This window comes from Parambassis ranga, chromosome 4 (assembly GCF_900634625.1).
Source record: "Parambassis ranga chromosome 4, fParRan2.1, whole genome shotgun sequence".
Taxonomy (NCBI): Eukaryota; Metazoa; Chordata; class Actinopteri; family Ambassidae; genus Parambassis; species Parambassis ranga.
The window spans coordinates 1,512,190-1,526,951 of NC_041025.1; the positions used below are offsets into that span (position 1 = coordinate 1,512,190).

General features: G+C 43.7%; 2 protein-coding genes across 2 annotated transcripts; one reads left to right on the forward strand and one right to left on the reverse strand.

Moving 5' to 3' along the window:
- Window positions 1-309: 309 nt before the first annotated feature.
- On the forward strand, window positions 310-3,068 carry LOC114434724 (alpha-2-HS-glycoprotein-like). Its single transcript, XM_028404087.1, has 7 exons — window positions 310-531; window positions 953-1,063; window positions 1,161-1,245; window positions 1,924-2,093; window positions 2,266-2,382; window positions 2,469-2,546; window positions 2,631-3,068. The coding sequence occupies exons 1-7, from the start codon at window positions 337-339 to the stop codon at window positions 2,961-2,963; spliced, it is 1,089 nt and encodes a 362-aa protein (XP_028259888.1). The 5' UTR covers window positions 310-336; the 3' UTR covers window positions 2,964-3,068.
- Window positions 3,069-4,573: 1,505 nt separating this feature from the next.
- Window positions 4,574-14,465, reverse strand: lonp1 (lon peptidase 1, mitochondrial). Its single transcript, XM_028404086.1, has 21 exons — window positions 13,870-14,465; window positions 12,874-12,962; window positions 12,391-12,510; window positions 12,137-12,302; window positions 11,393-11,506; window positions 11,246-11,307; window positions 10,945-11,074; window positions 10,741-10,824; window positions 10,589-10,657; window positions 10,362-10,513; window positions 9,924-10,062; window positions 9,670-9,848; window positions 7,292-7,379; window positions 7,058-7,180; window positions 6,859-6,975; window positions 6,569-6,709; window positions 6,307-6,472; window positions 6,132-6,218; window positions 5,890-6,017; window positions 5,596-5,760; window positions 4,574-5,252 (listed from the first exon to the last, which is right to left on the reverse strand). The coding sequence occupies exons 1-21, from the start codon at window positions 14,410-14,412 to the stop codon at window positions 5,097-5,099; spliced, it is 3,018 nt and encodes a 1,005-aa protein (XP_028259887.1). The 5' UTR covers window positions 14,413-14,465; the 3' UTR covers window positions 4,574-5,096.
- Between the last annotated feature and the right edge of the window lie 297 nt (window positions 14,466-14,762).

Below are 14,762 nucleotides of genomic sequence, written 5' to 3' on the forward strand. Positions count from 1 at the left end.
AGATCATTTAAATTAATTGAATGTACTCAAAGTCATCCATTGTGCTGCTCGACCGCTCCCAAGAGTCATCTTTATTCCTCATATTAATCCTTTTAACACATGGAGGTGTAATGCAGCTATAATAATATCATGCTGCAGTAGAAATGCTTGTGCAATGCCTCAAAAAGCTGCCAGTGATGAAACTGTTGGTGTCTCTGCATGACTGGTTAAAGTTTATGTTTGTCCTCTGCTTCTGTCCTCATGCTACCTGTTTGTCCCCCCCCCCCCCCCTGTAACCTGGCCACATCTATATAACACCCTGCAGCAGTGGCCTGCTCCATCCCTCTGTCCGGCACCATGAAGCCGTTACCCGTCCTGCTTCTTTTGTCGGGGGTGCTGCTTTGCCACACTGGTCCAGTTTTGGACCCGGTAACATGCGACGGGAATGACGGGCCTGGGGCTGCACACACGGCAATGCATCACATAGATGAAACTCACAACCATGGCTATAAGTTCAGACTGAATGACATCACTAGCACCAAGGTGGAGCAGGTATGTGGACCTGGAAAGAGCAATAACTATATGATTAAGATTAAGATTAACTTTATTGATCCCCATAGGGAAATTAGGTTGTTGTAATTTGGAGTGGGACAAAGGAAATAAACAGTTTCAACACACCATAATTGATAATCACAGGCTTTTATGGCAACATGTAAGTTAATGAATTTCCTTCATAACTCCACACAGATTTAAGCTACAAATGTGTTCTATATACTACATAAAAATAATAAAAAAGACTAAATTAAACAACAAGTGTAAAAGTTTTTGCACTGCTCTCTGTTGGCCAGAAAAGACTAGTATTTTAATATTTAAAGAAAATGAGGCACTTTGATTTGAGTAAAGGGTTTAATACACCACTACAACAACTGTAAGAGTTTTTAGACCTTCCTTTCATCCCTGTCCTTTATTACAGGTTGAGGGTGGGTGTAATTGGGAGTTGCAGTTGGCCCTTCTGGAGACGAGGTGCTCCGTTGTCAACCCAAAACAATTTGAGAACTGTGACATCCGTGCAGAGCACGAGCGGGTAAATGCTGTTTTTGAATCCTTCACCTGCCCTACATGACATCATTTACAGCTGGAATGTGGACTATGTGACATTGTGACAACCTGTATCTGTGTAGGCGGTGATGGCCAACTGCACTGTTATGATGACTGTGAAAAAGGGGGAGTCCAAAGTCACTAAATACAACTGTAACACACGACAAGGTGAGTTACTCCTGTTTTAACATCCAGTGTCTGTAGAGTCAGATATGACCATGGTTTACAGTTTAAACCTAACCAAGTAGTTGTTAGCAAAGACAAAAGAAAGGGGGACACTAGCCCCAGCCACAGGGTCAAAGTCTGGTGACAATCTACAGCCCTTCCACCTCATTTATTTTGCTTTTGGCAGCCTTTACACCCCCCACCTCCCCCCCGTTACACCCCCACACTGTAAAAAACAGTTGTTGCAATCATGGTTTTAAAAAAAGTCAAAACTGTTAAATAATATTAAAACAGTAAAATAAAAAAGAACATTGCTGTAGTAGATACATTGAATTATTGTAAAACAATACATCGTATAGAACTATTTCTATAATAGACATAATATGTAGAAAACAAATCTACTGTAAAAAAAATAGTAGTAAAATACCCTAATGTGAAAAGTCAGTAATTCAAAATATTAATCTAAAAATTTATTTATTTATTTATTTAAAGTAAAATACCATCATGTCAAAAGCCAGCTGGAAAATACTCTAATGTCACAGGCAGGAAATTGGTCCAAAATTCTAAAGTATACATGACAGATTTTTCTGATGTTAACACTTAATTTTACTGTCAGCACAGAAACGAAACATAATGTCCTCCTGTGTGTGTGTGTGTGTGTGTGTGTGTGTGTGTGTGTAGCAAAGACCAATCAGGAGATGGTAAGAATATGCCCAGACTGTCCCGTACTGCTCCCGCTCAATAACACAGAAGGTCTCAAGTCTGTTGATCAAGCCCTGAAAACATTCAACCAGAACACCACCAACCAGCATTACTACATCTTGCAGGAAGTGGGGCGCATACAAACTTCGGTACAGACAGTGTTTTTCTTTCACTTTTCCTCATAAGTTGATATTTTTATCATTCACCTAGTCAACAGTGAAGCTAAAAGTGTTAACCCTTTGAAGACCAGTGAGTCTGACTAAAACATATATGCATATTCATAACACAAAGTTATTTCAACACACCTTTCTCTTCTTTCAGTACATGTTCCAAATGGGAATGGGCTACTTTGCTGAGTTTGTCCTTTTGGAGACTCGCTGTCCAAGAGGATCCAGGATTGTTCTTGAGGCATGCAAACCCCTGTGTCCAGACAGAGCTGTGAGTACAACTACACACCATACACATGGTGCAAACATTTTGATCATTCTCATATGTTGCCTCGCACACTGTCTCTATCTCTTTAGCATCGTGCTTTCTGCCGTTCGTCTTATACCACTGCAAATGAAGCCATTTCTGTCGAGTGTGAATTATACTCCCCTACGGTGAGTCCATGTGCATTGAACACAAAGGGTTAAAACATTTGGTGTGCATGAAACACACTTCATCTAACTCTCTGATGTCGACAGAACACTACTGCCCTCGGCCCAGGTGAGCAGGAACCTGTCTGTAAGCCTCCCCATGATGGGGGTAGAGGTCCTCCTCCTCATGCCGGAGGTGGCGGTCCTCCTCCTCATGCTCATGGTCAAGGTCCTCCTCCCCATGATGGCAGTGGAGGCCCCCCTCACGATCATGGCAAAGGACGTGAATCTGGCAAAGGAAGAGGTCCCCCCTTTAATCCCCACTTTCCCCGTGGATCCTTCCATGCCTGTCGTGGATTCCTGGTCAATCCGGACCCTGCTCTCCACCCCATTTGTCCTTGGCCTCTACCAGAACCCCGCTCCCAACCAAGGGAGTCCTGAGTTAGCCACACAATGGCAAATAAAGGAACCATGACTGTTAACAGTTTAGAGCTTCTCTGGTGTAAGGAGAAGTAATATACAAATATATTACTTATAAATAATAAATACAATGTGATGGTGTCAGTTTCTTTCTTGAAAAAGTAGAACATAGAAAGATATATAGAAAGATGCTTAAGTTTGTGAACCCTTCAGAATTGACTATATTTCACTTTATCACTTATTTATTTAGTGTGAGTGGTGAAAGTATGTGATCCTCTGCTTTCAGTATCGTCTGTGACCTTGTTGTGCAGCAATAACATCTAAACTAAATATTTCCAGTAACAGCTGATCAGTCATCTACAACAGCTCAAAGGAATTTTAACCCTTTCTTTTCTACAGAACAGCTTCAACTCTGAGATGTTGGTGGTGCTGCTTGTTGGTCCTTCCACAGCATTTCAGCTGGATTCAGGTCAGGATTTTGACGAAGTCATTACAGAGCACTTCAATGAGTAGGACCATTTACTTGGTTGGTGTAGTTAGAGGAGGAGAACAGGCACCACCATGTCTTAGTTAGGATAAGGTTTTTATGGTTTTTCTTTCTCCAAACATAACACTTCCCATTAAACCTAACAATTTTCATTTTCCCAGCAGCCCATTGCCATTTTTCCTTGTTTCACATACAGTACTTTTATCACTCACAGATGTTAGATCATTTTCCTGGATAAATAAATATCTGTGTCATATGTAATATATAATTATATAAATATTACAGGGAATATTATATATTACCTGGGTGTCCACATTGACAACAAGCTGAACTGGTCCATAAACACTGATGCAGTGATGAAGAGTCGCCTGTATCTCCTAAGGAGACTCAGGTCCTTTAACGTCTGCCAGACCATGCTGCAGATGTTTTACCACTCGGTGGTCTCCATCCTCATCTTCTACGCTGTAGTGTGCTGGGGCAGCAGGATAAAGACGGCCGACACCAACAGACTCAACAAGCTCATTAGGAAGGCTGGCTCGGTACAGGGAGTGGTGGAGGTGACGGAGAGGAGGATACTGAGGAAACTCCTCAGTATTCGTAACAACACGTCTCACCCCCTGCACGACACACTGCTGTCCTACAGGAGCACATTCAGCGGTAGACTGAGACCACGAGGAGCAGCACAGAACAGGAGGTCCTTCCTGCCCGTGGCCATCAGAATGTATAACTCCTCCCCTTTCTGTAGGGAGAAGAGCTGGTAGAACAGATAATGGTCATACTCTCCCCTGGTCTATAATTTAGCACCTATATTACAGCTGTACTACATACACTGTTTACAGTCATACTGCTTACCACTCACCGTCTACTTTTGAGTTTGGATTTTTTATTATTTATATTTAGGGCCCGAGCACGAAACATTTATACTCTTGTATTTTAATGTGTAACCTGTAACCTCTGGCAAGAAAATTGGGGTTTCTGTGCCTACTTCATAGACAATTTTAAGGCACACTAATAAAGCTTACAATATCTATACAAAGCTGCTACATAGTAATATAAAGAAACTTTTAGATTGAAATGTTTAGATAAACTACAGGAACATTAAGGCACCCACCTCAGTTGACTGAAAAAACAACAGTCGCAGCAGTGTTGTGTTTATTATTTAATTTAATTCAACATCCTCTCATCCTCAAAATCATATAATATAAAATAATACAATCAAGCTATAAAAGAGTCCATCCACACACCTGTACAGCTGTGGGTGAAGTAGCTGCCTGTCAGCACAGTCACCCCTGTAGCCTGTGCTAATGGGTTACACCCTGTGGTGACAGGCCAGTGCTCATCATCATCATGTTGGCACAACTGCTCACATAATGTAACAGTCTTGTCTTCAAAGGTCCTGTGCCAACTGAGACTGAATCCTATGGAGAAGAGGGAGCACCTGTCCAACATACACACTCATCCTACCTGCGATTGTGTGAGAGTGTAGCCTGTGCCTGGTGTGTTGCTGCAAGCCAGCAGCTCCTGTGGATGGGTCTGGGACTGATCATGTAGGGCCATTTGAAGCAGACCTCAGCATCCACACGGTCAGTGTAATAATGGATTTTACTATTTAAGACCAAAATGACATCAATGTTAAGTTCTGAGGTGGAGTCCTTCATGAAAACGTGTTAAGAGTCAGTTTGTGGGAACACAATGGGGTAGATTTGGCTGTAGTGATCCACAAAATGGATCTCCAGGCCCTCTGTGATGTACTCTGGTAGGTCAGAGAAGTCCTTCCTGTTCTCCGCTGGAAGGATGATGCAGGTCACACCAGCGCGACGGGCCTGACACACACAAGAAATAAAAAACTGTGTTATTTGGTTTATTTATGTCACACTATTGTCCAAAAACACCAAGTTCAAGAGTCTAAAGATTGTAATAATGTTAATGCATCAATACAGAAAAACACTGCAACACTGATTATTAACTGGAGAAAGATAGGTCTTCAGGACAAACTAGATATAGTCGTCTAGTGTATCATATAACATTTTCTTTGAGAATTCATTGGTATAGTTCAGAATTTATGTGGGCTAAAAATCTGTTGATGTTTTGGGTCATAGTTATATAAAAATATAATTCTAAATGAACATCCCACTGTAAGCGTATGTGTGTTTGTCTTATACATACAGCAATCGTTTTCTCCTTGATTCCTCCAACTGGCAGTATTTTTCCAGTTAGTGACACCTCACCAGTCATGGCAACGTTTTGACGCACTGGTTGGTTGGTTGCCAAAGACAACAGCGCTGTGACAATAGTGCAGCCAGCGCTTGGCCCATCCTTGGGAGTTGCCCCCTAGTGAGCATAAAAAAGAAAAGCAGACAGGAGTGAATCCCTCAGCCAGCCACAGCATGTCTGCAACTCAAACTGAGGTCTTTGTTGGTCATTAGTGCATGTTTTACAGAACTGTATCACCATGGTTACCTCAGGGACATGTAGGTGTAAGTGGGAGTTAAACAGGAAGTGGTTTTCTGGTTCCTTTGTCATGAGGAAGGCTCTGGCAAATGTTGAGGCGATCTTTGCACTTTCCTTCATAACATCGCCGAGCTGACCTGCACATGGGTGAAACCAGACAATGTTTTGCTTCGTTTAATTCAGCACACTGACTCATTTTTCACTGCACCTCCATTAAAACAGAGTATAGATGAGGCTGATTAAAGACTGACCTGTAACCTCCAGTGATCCCTCTCCTTTAGTGTCTGCTCCTCCTGAAGGGCGGCGGAGTGAGGTCTCAATGAACAATGTCGACCCTCCTAAGCAGCCAAACACAAGCAGACCTTCAGTATATCACATTTTGGTTGGTTCAGGCATCTGTGTTTGTAATGTGTGAGTCTCTCTCACCCATAGCGGTCCACGCCAACCCCATAACAACTCCTGGTGGGGTGACATCATACATCCGATCCACCGTGAAGATGGGTTTCCCTACATACGCCTGCAGGTTGTCTGGTGTTACGGTCACTGCGGATTGTTCGCCGCTGACGATGCAGAATGCCACCTTACGGAAAACCTGACAGGATGCATGAAAATAAGATCAGAAAGTGAGCACTGTTTTGGTATGGCTGTTACAAAAACCTCATGAGTGTTGTGTGCAGTCAGTGTTTACCTTCTCAACTTGTTTCTGCAGATTCCTCACTCCTGACTCCCTGCAGTACTGCCTGATGAGCAGGCTGAGGGCATCAGATGAGATGGTGGCCTTCTCCTCCGTCAGACCACAGACGACACGCAGCTGAGGGACAAGGTAACGCTACACAGACAGAAATAGAAATTAAACCCACGGTGTACTAAAACAAGCTAGCCATGTAAGCAGTTTAACCACAAATAAGGCCACAACTTCCCATGGTAAATACTGAGGTGCATTATGCAGCATTTATTTCTACAACACAGGCATATTACCTCAGCAATGGCCAGCTTCTCCTGGGCCACATATCCAGACACATTGATCATCTCCATTCTGTCTCGGAGCGGCTCTGGGATGGTATCGATCACGTTGGCGGTGCAGATGAACAAAACCTTCATTGGACCAGAGAGGTGGGTCACGTATTATGCACAGCACTGCTCGACATCACATAAAAAGCACACAGGCTCCTCCTACCTTTGACAGATCTACAGGAACATCCAGGTAGTGGTCGAGGAAGTTGGCATTCTGTTCAGGGTCCAGAAGTTCTAGAAGTGCAGAGGATGGGTCACCCTGGTAACCGCGACCTATTTTATCTACCTGGTAAAGACAAAAAAACCCAGTGAAACAGTCATTCATGATTCGCACTTTAGTTCTATCATCACTATAAGATTTGTTGTGAAAGTACAGGAGCAGCACTAGCACACTCACCTCATCTATTAGCACCAGAGGGTTTTCTGTCTTGGTCTTCTTCAGGCACTGAATAATCTTCCCAGGCATTGCTCCAACATATGTCCTCCTGGAAACACATGATTTCTTCAAATTGTAACCATATATTTGTAATAGTTTTTGCACCATATCCTACAACAGCTCCACCAAATCAAGTCATCTGCTCACAGCCGTTAGTGTTTCACTCGCTGCTGCTGTCTTTCTTTCTCACACACCTAATTTCCATCTCAAGTGCTGCAGCCAGGATGTGACTTCTTTTCATTTTTGTTCACTTCTCTCGAGAAAACTAGAGCTACTTGACTTTTGTGACAAAGACATGCTAGCAGACTGTAACCTAGCAACAAGCACTGAAATTGCTTCCGACGCAGCTGTCTTTAAGTACACTATCACACTGTACATACACTCAACAAAAATATAAACGCAACACTTTTGTTTTTGCTCCCATGTTTCATGAGATGGACTTGAAGATCTAAACTTCATTCCAGATACACAATATTACCATTCCTCTCAAACATTGTTCACAAATCTGTCTAAATGTGTGATAGTGAGCACTTCTGCTTTGCTGAGATAATCCATCCCACCTCACAGGTGTGCCACATCAAGATGCTGATCTGACATCATGATTAGTGCACAGGTGTACCTTAAACTGCCCACAATAAAAGGCCACCCTGAAATGTGCAGTTTTGTCTCACAGCAAAATGCCACAGATGCCACAAGCATTGAGGGAGCGTGCAATTGGCATGCTGACAGCAGGAATGTCAACCAGATCTGTTGCTCGTGCATTGAATGTTCATTTCTCCACCATAAGCCGTCTCCAAAGGCGTTTCAGAGAATATGGCAGTACATCCAACCGGCCTCACAACCGCAGACCACGAGTAACCACACCAGCCCAGGACCTCCACATCCAGCAGGTTCACCTCCGAGATCGTCTGAGACCAGCCACTCAGACAGCTGCTGAAACAATTGGTTTGCATAACCAAACAATTTCTGCACAAACTGTCAGAAACCGTCTCAGGGAAGCTCAACTGCATGCTCGTCGTCCTCATCGGGGTCTTAACCTGACTCGTCGCCATAACAGACTTGAGTGGGCAAATGCTCACATTCGATGGCGTCTAGCACGTTGGAGAGGTGTTCTCTTCACGGATGAATCTCGGTTTACATTGTTCAGGGCAGATGGCAGACAGCGTGTGTGGCGTCGTGTGGGTGAGCGCTTTGCTGATGTCAATGTTGTGGATCGAGTGGCCCATGGTGGTGGTGGGGTCATGGTATGGGCAGGCATCTGTTATGGACGAAGAACACAGGTGCATTTTATTGATGGCCTTTTGAATGCACAGAGATACCGTGATGAGATCCTGAGGCCCATTGTTGTGCCATACATCCATGAACATCACATGTTTCAGCAAGATAATGCACGGCCCCATGTTGCAAGGATCTGTACACAATTCTTGGAAGCTGAAAATGTCCCAGTTCTTGCATGGCCAGCATACTCACCGGACATGTCACCCATTGAACATGTTTGGGATGTGCTTGACCGGCGTATACGACAGCGTGCACCAGTTCCCACTAATATCCAGCAACTTCGCACAGCCATTGAAGAGGAGTGGACCAACATTCCACAGGCCACAATAGACAATCTGATAAACTCTATGCGAAGAAGATGTGTTGCACTGCATGAGGCAAATGGTGGTCACACCAGATACTGACTGGTTCTGAGTCCCCAGACCGCCAATAAAGCAGAAACAAAATGCACATTTCAGGGTGGCCTTTTATTGTGGGCAGTTTAAGGTACACCTGTGCACTAATCATGATGTCAGATCAGCATCTTGATGTGGCACACCTGTGAGGTGGGATGGATTATCTCAGCAAAGCAGAAGTGCTCACTATCACACATTTAGACAGATTTGTGAACAATGTTTGAGAGGAATGGTAATATTGTGTATCTGGAATGAAGTTTAGATCTTCAAGTCCATCTCATGAAACATGGGAGCAAAAACAAAAGTGTTGCGTTTATATTTTTGTTGAGTGTAGTACAGTGTCGAGTTTTTGTTAGCTTCAGCTTGTTAACGGGACATAAAGAGGGTATGAGGAGGGTATAGTGGTCCTCAGTCTAGTTTGATTTAAATCATTACTGAGAAGCTAAGAAATATTTGGAAAAAACAGGCTGAACTTTAAACATTTAATCATATCTTAAAGTGGAAATGACTGGATACAGTTTGCTGGGATTTAGCTGTGTCAGAGCTGATTCCTGACTTGTCCAGATTTAGTCACAAATACTATCATTTACTTAGAAATATAGATCCGAATGTGTGTATTTGTGTGTATTATCAATAGATCATTTCATGGTTTCTACAATAACAGACCTGTGCCCCTTGATCTCAGCCACGTCGGTCATTCCTCCCACGCTGAACCTGAAGTACTGTCTGTTAAGGGCTCTGGCTATGGAGCGGGCGATGGAGGTCTTCCCTACACCCGGAGGGCCATAAAAACACAGGATCTTGCCCTGGGTGGAGCCGCGCAGCTGGCTCACTGCTATGAATTCCTTAAAAAAGACAAATAAGAAGTCAGATTACACAGAACATTTACAGCCATGCTTTTAAACTGTGTGTTTACTCACCAGTATTCGCTTCTTAACGTCATCCATTCCATAATGGTCCTCTTCTAAAACTTCTTTGGCTCTTTCTAGTGATAAGTTCTCTTCACTGTTGGTGCCCCAAGGCATGCTGGTCAGCCAGTCCAGGTAGTTACGGGTCACACTGGAACACAGTAAATATGCATTTCTTGTTCAATGATACTGACAAACTGAACATCTTAAAGAGGCAGGAGGCTCAACAGATGACTAACAGAGATGCATTAACTACAGGCAAATGCTTTGAAGATAGTTTGCATATGTGAAGACAGTTGTCGGAGGGGGGCCAGAAGCGGCATGAAATTTGGTGTAATTCTCTATGCAGATGGTTTTATATCTTTGTGTACAGGTCGTACTGGCAGATTGTTAATATGATGTGTTAGCGTTCTCTAAAAGGCGTCACAAACAACAACAGAAGACACCAACTTGAACTCTGAGGAGTGGTTGTCCAGCAGGCTCAGTTTGTTGAGTTCTTCACTGATGACATCCATTATGTGCTGAGGGACAGTCCTGTCTTTAAGCCTCTCTCTGAACTTCTCCTCAATGGCTTCTTTGTCCTCTTTTTCCAGACCCAGTTCCTGAAAACAGTGTATGTTTTAAAATATCAAACTGCACAGACCTGCTCTTACTACACAAACGTGTTCCTGAGGTACCTTCTTAATGATCTTGAGCTGCTCCTGCAGCAGGTACTTCCTGTGAGTCTGTTTGATCTTCTCTTCTACCTGAAAGCAGAGCACATAAATGAGTGTCTGAAGCTGATGAGCTGAGGTTAAAACTTTTTGCATAGGTGGTGATGACCTCTGACCTCTCGGCCTAGGCGCTGCTGCAGTTTACTCAGCTCATACTCCTTCTTCAGCAGTGACAGAGCCTTGTAGAGACGCTTTGGGATCTGCAGAGGCAAAGGGTTTTTATATGAAAACAGACAAATATAACCAGCTGCCCATTTAAAAGCAGCACTGTGTCCCACACAGTGGATAAGACAGGAATAAAGATTGTACAGGCTGCTCACATTGATCTCCTCCAGGACGTCCTGCAGTTCATGTGATTCTGCTCCTGTCAGAGCTGCTCCCATGTCACTGAGATAGATGGGATTATCCACCACTCTCTGACCAGCCTGCATCATCTGGAGGACCGACTCTCTAAGACACAAACATTTCATTTAATACATTTTAAAAAACTAAAACATTGTGATTTGCTGACTGAAGCAGGACTTGTGATGCAAGTTGTATAATGTAAAAGAAAAAAACTACAGGATGATCGGAATCATGACAAATAACTATAGTGTGTCTGTAGTGTGTGCCTGAACTGACCTGTAGAGGGGATTGAGTGCAATGATGTCCCTTATGGTCTTCACAATCTCTGCTGTCAGTGCCTGCAGAACACAACACAGACAAGTTTCATGTTTAGAAGCACATGAACAGAAAGAGATGAAACTTAGGCTGATGCACGTTTCATACCTTGACTTCCTCTGTGACAGTGAACTGTTCATGGTGGACGTTGTCCACTTCCACCATCAAGATGTTGGTAGAGGGCAAAGGCTGAAGCTCTGGGCTCAGGTCTGCGTCTGAAATCTGTTCAATAAAGTTCAAATGATCAGTTGTACAGAGTAGTCAGGAAACTGAAGAGTTATCACATAGTGCCAAAGGCATGTGAGACACTGCATCCTGGCACAAGCAATGTATCTCATTTGTGAAGCATGGTGGTGGTAGTATCAACGTTTGGGTGTGTTTTGCTGTATCTGGACCAGGACAGCCTGCCATCCAGTTCATGTTCTGAAGTCAAAGTTCTAACCTTAGTCCAGGTGAAGACCTGAAACATCTCAGAACTGAAGCATGGACCAAAATCCATGAAGCTGTTGTGGACAACTGATCAGCAGGTGACAGTAAAGAGCCAAGTTTCACATTCTTTGCTACATACAGATGTGTAATATTGTATCATTTTTCTATTACGGTTTTGGCTCACAACTCTTTAGGGTTCACACAAACCTTCTGACCCTTTGTAGATCTTTGTAGATCAAATATCTCTCACTTGTAATGCAAACAGGTCACTAATTGTCTCTCCAGTAACGCACATGTTATTGAACATGTACATCTAAAGCAGAAACAGCAGTGAAAATGAATGGAATGTCACTCAGCTAATACATGAGACTCATGCTGGAGGACAGGCAGAAGGTGAAGGTGCTGATTGCTCATGTTACTCACCTTCTCCTCAGCCTGCTCTGCCAGAGATTCTGGCTGGTCCTTACGGCCCCGTTTGGTTTTGCGTCTGGGTTGAGTTTTGGTCTGGGACTCTGGCTCTGACTCTGACAACTCGGGGGACGTTGCTGCCTCTTCAGGCTCTACCTCCAGTTGTCTTGTGATCCGGATCCTGCCAAAAATAAGGGCCACGCATAGTGTATGTGAATTGTACAGCAGGAGCAGGCAGCAGTGCGGCATGACAAACAGTGTTTACTAACCTGCGGTGTCCCATGACAATCATCCTCAGTTTGTCTCCCAAGTCCTGCATCTCATGGATCTGAACGAAGGTGCCTGTAGTGTAGACGGCATCTAGAGACTCCACCACATCAGAGTCATTACTACAAAGAGGCAGAAATATAGACAAATTAGAAGCTGCATCAATGATTACAGTCACTGCTTAATGAAAACAGATTTGTTTCCATTAACAATTGTGTTCACTAGTTATTCAAGGACCGGTTTCCCTGGATAATGAAATTCTTACTCTGCTGCTCACACTGAATGCCATGAAGGTAACAGGTACCACAACAAAATATGGCTGGAAGTGTGTTTTCTGAGGTCATATGATCCCTGTCTGGTTTACATGAACAGGGCAGATGAATACATAAGGATCCTGCCATGGCTGTGGCCAGCACAGGAACCATGCGTGCACACAGTCAAGAAGCAGATGGTGGTTTAACAGTGAAGCGAGTTCTCCGACTTACACATCATCTCTCTTCAGGAAGACTCCGGCGTAAGGCTGAGCCAGACGTACCTTCCTCCTCAACAGCTCCATCAGCTCTTTGTTCTTTACCTGAAAAAGAACACAGAGGTATAAGCATGTAGCACATGTTTTTATATTTTAGATCATACAGTTTGCTATAATCTTGTCTTTATTACACATGAAGCACCATGTTTTTTTAATAAGTGCAGCATGCACGCAGCCTCTACTACTACTCCCCACATTTGTAGTTTTCTATCTAAAAAAAAAACCATGGGTGTGTGTGACATCAGCAGGGTCAGGGTCTGACACAGCCAGAACTATCAAGGACATTCTAACTACTTTCTGTGAACAAACACAAACTGTGGAATGCCCCTTTAATAGGAGTTCAGCTGAAGAAACGCTGGAAGCTTTAATTCCTCCACTACAAAAAGAGGCAGCGATGTACCCCGGCATCACTATATATGTAAGACACAGGCTTATGATGATCCACTAGCAGTAATGTCAGTTTAAGAATATTTTAATTTGAAAATCTACTTTATAATTGAACTGTCTGTAAACCTCTAATGACATGGCAGATAATTGATGATTAAAAGAATTTAAAAAATCTATTTAAAAATTTGCATGGATGGTGGATTATAAAAAAAAATACTTCACTCAAAATATTTCCATAGTAGGTCTAAGGCTCTCTTTCAGGTCTGGCATAACTTTAGTAATGACACTACATAAATATGTTTAACCTCCAAAAACAAAAAGACTGCAACACAATTAGCAAACTGGCGTAAACTTGTCCAGGTTTAAGTGACTAATGGATCACTTGAAGTTCTCCCTACGACCCAGAGCCAGATCAGACTGTGGGTTAGTATAAACAGCTGAAAACAGTGTGAGGAACAGCAGCCTGCACTCTGTCGTCCTCACAGGGTCCACAGGCTCCGCTGTGATTGCATCATCCTCGTGCCCTTCAAACCATGGACATTATGCAGCGTTACATCATCCTCACCTCTATGATTTTTATGAAGCGGGGAAACACCGGATTCCTGCCTACAGCAATCAGAGGCACATTGGGGAACACCTCCGGGACTATCATGGGGGTCAGAGCTGTCATTTGAGGTCCGCTGTAATGTACTCCATCGCCCCCGGACTCCTCTCCCCCAGAGCCCGAGCTGTCTGCCCCGTCCTCCCCGGAGAAACCCGCGCCACTCGACCGGTTCCCGTACATTCTTCCCTGGATCGTGAAGGGTCCGGAGCTCTGTGTGAGGAGACTAGTTTGGAAGCGGGCGACGGAGCCGACTCGCATCCACCGATGAGGTCTGGCCATCACCCGGCAGCCAGCTGCCTGTGCTGTGTTACCTGGGATGTTGAGAGAGCCATAGTGGAATGTTTTCTCCGAGCTGCTGGTGTAGAGTCGCGGGGACTGGAGTCGGCCCAGGGCCGGTGTCTCGGTCAGGGTCCGGCCAACTCCGGACCTGTTTAATTTTACAACAAGAGCAGCGTTTCTCTGCATCTGTCTGACAGCTGCGATCATCTTCATGCAGGATGCCATGTTGATCTAGAGCGTTCCATTCCACGTGACCAACTTCCGTCAACGTTTGATGACGCAGCCGTTCTTTTTCTGCATTAGCAAATTAGAGCAGTGCATCAGCACCGCCACCCTATGTCTGACATGAGTACTGCAGCGTAACATCACCATAACCAACAGGTAATGGGACTATAACATAACATGAACCACAGTAAACAAACACAAAACATAATGTCTATGAAATAATCCAACGCACAGATTCAAGCAGTAAGGCATAAAATAGTAGGTTTAAAAAAAATTACCACATTATTTTACAGAACAAATTTAGTTCCTCATTTGTTGTTGTTTGATTACACAACTTTTTGTTTAATGCC